Source organism: Nestor notabilis, unplaced genomic scaffold (genome assembly GCF_000696875.1).
Source record: "Nestor notabilis isolate BGI_N333 unplaced genomic scaffold, ASM69687v1 scaffold7401, whole genome shotgun sequence".
In the NCBI taxonomy this organism is placed as follows: Eukaryota; Metazoa; Chordata; class Aves; order Psittaciformes; family Psittacidae; genus Nestor; species Nestor notabilis.
In genome coordinates, this window is record NW_009915079.1 from 2,500 (window position 1) to 7,968 (window position 5,469).

General features: G+C 56.5%; 1 protein-coding gene across 1 annotated transcript in view; it reads right to left on the minus strand.

Moving 5' to 3' along the window:
* Positions 1-2,674: 2,674 nt before the first annotated feature.
* SCUBE3 (signal peptide, CUB domain, EGF-like 3) overlaps positions 2,675-5,469 on the minus strand; it is a gene marked incomplete at its 5' end in the record, with an annotated part of 9,540 nt that continues 6,745 nt past the window's right edge. Inside the window, 8 exons of the mRNA XM_010023943.1 lie at positions 2,675-2,954; positions 3,111-3,190; positions 3,375-3,527; positions 4,070-4,267; positions 4,485-4,646; positions 4,740-4,907; positions 5,170-5,331; positions 5,424-5,469. The exon at positions 5,424-5,469 is cut by the window's right edge and continues 152 nt beyond it. Coding sequence (XP_010022245.1) covers positions 2,805-2,954; positions 3,111-3,190; positions 3,375-3,527; positions 4,070-4,267; positions 4,485-4,646; positions 4,740-4,907; positions 5,170-5,331; positions 5,424-5,469 — 1,119 coding nt within the window. The remainder of the gene's footprint in view (positions 2,955-3,110; positions 3,191-3,374; positions 3,528-4,069; positions 4,268-4,484; positions 4,647-4,739; positions 4,908-5,169; positions 5,332-5,423) is intronic.

Genomic DNA, 5,469 nt, shown 5'->3' on the forward strand with positions numbered 1-5,469 from the left:
GCAAAAGGCAGATATAAATATTCCAACATGAAAACTAAGAACCCAACAACCCTCCCGTGTGTTCACCACGTCGAAACATTCAACACACCCCAGAGGTGGCTGGTGACGCAGTTCTCAGCCTTTCAAACCCTTTCTGAGTCATGGCTATGGGTGAGGAGAGGGGCTGTGCTGCAGTGGGGTGCTTCTGGTGGCCCTCTAGACTCTTTGGGGGGGTTTATTTGGGATATTTGGGAAAGGAGGAGGAGGAGACGTTACCAGGTGTCTTTGGCCATTACAGGAGGACGTGCTGCCCACCTCACCCTTCCAAAACCTAGAGGTGGTTGGTGCAGTGACAACGGTGACAACCAGGATACCCCGAGGCTCTGGGAGCCCCAGTACCCCGCTGGGTCAGATGTGACAGTGACCCCACTGATAAGTCACAATGAATTCCTAAGCTCCCGTGTGTGGCTACATCACACTGGGGCCACCACAGCGGGTTCATCGTCCCTGAGTTGGTTTTAGTTTTGCTGTTCCAAACAGAAAAGACCCTTCCAATGGTCACTGCTCCGCTGCCCCTGCCCCAGAGCAACAAACCCCCCCCTCCAAATCCCTGCAACAGCTTTTGTGCATCAAAGCAGCTGCTTCCAGACACCAACCAAGTGACAAACAGCTCAGCCCACAGATGTCGAGCTTCCAAACGTGCTGGGAGCTGGGCGGCAGGAGGGGGAGATCCACAGCTGGGATTGATCAGGAAAGACTATTCCAGCTGCAGCATCATGGGGACAAACCTCAGCCCCCTTTGCCAGGCTGCAGCCCCTCATAGAGCCCAGTGAGAAGCTCTTGGAGCAGCAGGGATTGAAGAGGGAAAACATGGGAGAGCAGCTACCTCTGGGTTTTGGCAAGGATGGACCTGGTGGGATGTGTGGAGCAATAACCAACTGATGCATTAAGAGCAGGGCTAGTCCCAGCTGTGGCCAAAGGGACAGTGAGATACGATAAGGGACAGTGATGGGACCAGCCAACAGGAAAGCTGTAGGCAAGTCAACTACATTTAGCTCCAGGTCTTTGAGAGGATGAAGATGGGGATGAAGGCGAGGGGAGGTGGCAGCCAAGGCTGGAAAGGGAGGAAGGTTTGGGGAGGAGGAAGAGGGATGATCAGTGGCGGCGTTTGCTGGTCCCCTGGGTCCTGTGTGGCTGTGTAAAGATGCCAGGGGGACAAGTCTGAAAGTGACATCCGCCCGGCCATGATCCCCAGCCAAAGGGGAATGCAAGCGGCAGTGAAAGGGGGATGGCAGGATGAGGTTTCCCATGGGATCCGCACCCCATCCCCTGGAGAGGGGCTCCTGCAGCATCCCAGTGGGATAAGCACGTGTGGACGGATGGAGCCACAAGCACCTGAAGGGGCCCGGAAGCACAAAGTTTCCCAGAGCCAGGCGGGATGGTTCTTCCTGCAGGGATTTCCAGACCTGGCAGAGATTCTGGGGCTGAGCAGCGGGGCAGCTCCTCCTACTCTGACCCCAGCCCTGGCCTCAGGACCTGCCCCTGGTCCCCCTGGGTCTTGGCTCCAGGTTTTGGGGCCAAGTTTTGCATCCTCCTTACCATAGGGCTAGAACAACTCAAAAACCACAGAGGCTCAGCCCAAAAGCAACCCCACCTCCTCCATCGATGGACCCAGACACCTCAAACCCCTGCAAAACTCACCCCATCTCATGCTGAGCAGTGTGGCACCATCTTCCCCCTGACCAGGGGGTTTTATCGGGGATAAACACGGCAGAAAAGGTTTCAAGGCTCGAAAACATCATCCCACCAGTGAGCAGCAGCCCAGGGCTGGGTTTGCTTTGGGTGGATGTTTGGTTTTTGTTACAAATGCACATTCTCATTCCTCAGGTATAAATATCGTCGTTTCTAGTAGAAAAAAACACAACTTCCCTCTAAATAATATAAAGAAGACTCAAATGATTGCACTTAATACATATGAAAAAGGTAGAAAGGAGGAGATCCTAGTGCACAAACATGTACTCCTGCTCTTCACAAAGCTTGCTTTTTCCGAGTTACTCTTTGGCAGAGCTTGTAAGAAAGTCTGGTTTCTTGGCACAAGTGTCTGGGGTGGGAGGGAAAACAAAAACCTAACCCGGCTGAAAGTCCTTCTCCTTTGCTCCCTGTTTTCTCCTGTGCAGCCAGACATTGTTCTCCGGGAACGTGGCTTGGCTGCGCTTCCCTCCCAGCGCCAGCGCGGCTCTCCAGCAGGACGGCCCCTGCAGCACCACGGGTGCCATTGTTGAGCTCTCCTTTACATCTTCTTTTTACTCAAGTAATGCTTTTATAAAATCATTTCCCCCAATCTCTGCAAAGTGATGCTGATCCCTGTGCCACTGCCATAAACACATCGTTACCTTCTTGCACTCCTCTACTAAAGGGCTCGGTGGGGCTGCAGCCGGCGCCAGCCCTATAGGATGGAAGCACAATGACCCTCTGATGTCCCAGTCTGGTGGTGGCTCCAGGGAACAAGGACAGACCTGGCGTACAGGAAACCAAAGGGAGGACAGAGGATGATGACAGGACTGGTGCTTTGGTTTCCTACAACAAAGCTGCTTCCAAAGAGAGAAGTGGCTTCACCGGTGGCTGGATGAGACTGGAGCATCCTCCCCTGGTTGGGGACATGGCTCTGTGTGGAGCAGTGGAGAACTTGTGGGGCGTCTGCAGGGTGAGAGGTGTTGGTCCTGCCGGAGCCGAGCGGAGGAAGGAGAAAATCGGAAAGGAGAAGGAAGGGAGAAGAGTGTTTCCTTGGCTGCGGGACAGCTCGGGGGCTGCAGGGGTGCAGGGGGCTATTTGTAAGGCCGGAGGAAGCTGGAGACTTTGGAGCGGAGGAGCTTGATGAAGGAGCGGGGCAGCATCTCCTTGTGTTTCTCCGTGTACTTGAAGTAGTTCTGGGGATGTGCCAGCACGTCGAAGAAAGCTTTGATGAGCTTCTTGTCCTATGGGGAAGCCAAGACAGAGGGAAAGTCACCATCCCACCCCGTGCTCCCCCATAACAGCTCTAAAACAAAGCCAGGAGTGCAGGGGAAGGATGATCCTGCACGGAGCATCCTCCAGAGCCCTGGGCAGAGAGGTTCTGGTGGGGATACACTCACCTTGAGGATCTCCTGGTGGTTTTCGGAGGCGTAGAGCCTACCATCCCGCACGATGTCCTCCACCAGCTGCTCGTAGTCTTCTGCAACACCAGCCAAAATACACCATCAGGGCATGAGCCGTCACTTGTCCCCAAACCCCTGGTCACCATCCCTGAGTGCGCCCCCTCCCGCCAAATACATGTGAATTGGGAGTGACCAGGGTACCAAACCTGGCAGGGGGGCACCGGCACACGGGGATGCTGTCCCCCTGCACCCTGTGCTCACCGTCATAGGTGACGTAGGGGATCTGGAAGCCCCGGGCACTGTTGGCCTCACTGGTTTTGAAGTTGATCCAGAGTTTCCGAGAGCGGGCGGTGAAGGCGATGGGTCTCTCGTAGGTCTGGCACGTCTCGTAGGTGGTGATGGAGGACGGGGAGGCTGCAGGGAATGACGAGGGGACACATGATGGTGGATACCCATCAGCAGAACTACCCCCACCCTCACTGTGCTTAAATGCTCAAGGCAAAGGAGGGCAACAGATGTGGGGATTGTCCGTATTCGGTGAGACTGAGCCTCCCCAACCCTCGCGTTACATACTAGGGATGTAGTTATTCCTTCTTTGCTCTGGAAAGCCCCAAATGGGTGTTTTTACCCACAAAAAGGAGTGCTGAGACCTGGGCATGCAATCCAGCCCACACTTAACCCATGCATATCTCCCTGATCCTTCAAGACTGAGTCTTGGGCAACATGGTCCCAAGTGTGAGGCATCCATGCCGATGGCAGGGGGTTGGAACTGGATGATCTTAAGGTCCTTTCCAACCCGAACCAGTCTGGGATTCTGTGATTCTGTGCTGATTCCCCTGCTCGTCCAATTCCCAAAATCCCCCTCCTGCTGCCCAGGGACAAGGCAGCTCTGCCAAATCCCAGCCTTTTCCTCCCCGGCTCCTCCCATGAGCACCGCGGCGCGCTCGGTTACCTACAGTTTTTCCGCATGACCAAGACATCGCCGCACTCATCCTCGGAGGGGAGGAAGATCTCGGGCACCACGATGAGGATCTTGCGCTTGGGCGGTGGGTTGATGTTCCAAGTACACTCGATGTTGGCGGGGTAATTCCCCGGGTAGTTGGGGGACTCGATGTAGCCTGTGTACTCTCCCAGCTCCCCCCCACACTGCCGGTCTGCAAGGTATGGAGAGCTGGTTCAACTGGGAACGAGGGGCATGGACACTGGAATGGGGCCGGCTTACTCGAGTGCTCTATTAGCAGTGCTTCATGCATCCCCCCATGCCTGCCTACATGCATAAAGCTGACCCCAAACTCTATTTTAAGGAATTTTTAAGTACTTTGGAGGAAAGGTCTCAATTCCCACCATGCCATCACACCCCAGCTTGCCTACTTTTGCACTGGGACACGGAGGTGGAGCCGTCGAAGTCAGTGGTGGTGTTGCCAGGACAGGAGATGCAGTAGTTCTGCCGAAAGTCAGGCTGGTAGGTGCCCACAGCGCAGCGGATGCAGCGGTGGACGCTCGTGTTGTAGTAGTGCCCAGGGGAGCACTGAACTGGGAGCGGGGCAGAGAGCAAAGGGGGCTACGTCAGCCACTGGTACAGCCCCACTGGGTGCCCCCCATTGCTGGGGACCAGCTCAGACCTACCTTTGGTGTCGCAGTCCTGGAAGGAGAGGGCTCCCTCGTGGCGTGTGGTCAGCCCTCCACCGCAGGGGAAGCAGAGTGCCCGCCCCACCTCAGGCTGGTAGGACCCCCGGGGACATGGCTGGCAGGGCTTGAAGCCATCGGCTGAGTGCTGGCCAGGGGGACACTGACCTGTGGGCACAGGAACCCCTCAGTCCTGGCATCCCACATGCCCAGGGTTCCCCCTGCCCCATGCCCTCACCCAGCCTTGGCAGCATCAATACATCCAGAGCAAGTGCTGCCCTTCCCAAGGTCTCCTCTTAATGATAAATGGCCAAAACAACTCCTGTGGGTCCTGGGGTTGCTCAGAGCCTTCCCTTCTTCTGGATGGGGGCTGATGGTTGAGGTTGCAGCCCCCAGCGTGCCTCCCAGCCCCACTCCATGCCCCCCTTACCCGTGCAGCCGGTGATGTTGGTGGCTCCCACCGGTCCAAAAGCATCCCCACGGGGACACAAGTCGCAGGACAGCTGCCCTTCCTTCTCCTGGTAGGTGCCGGGGGGACAGGGGACACACTGCTCCGTCTGGCCATGGTAATACGTTCCCTGCGAGCAGCTAACTGAGAGCCGGGGGGGGACGTCAGTGATGTGGCAGGGAGGATGTCACCACCACCAGGGGGACATGGCTCAGGCACCCCCCAATGCTCCTTACCACACTTGCCAGCCAAGCGCTGCTGGCCTGGCCCGCAGCTCTCCTC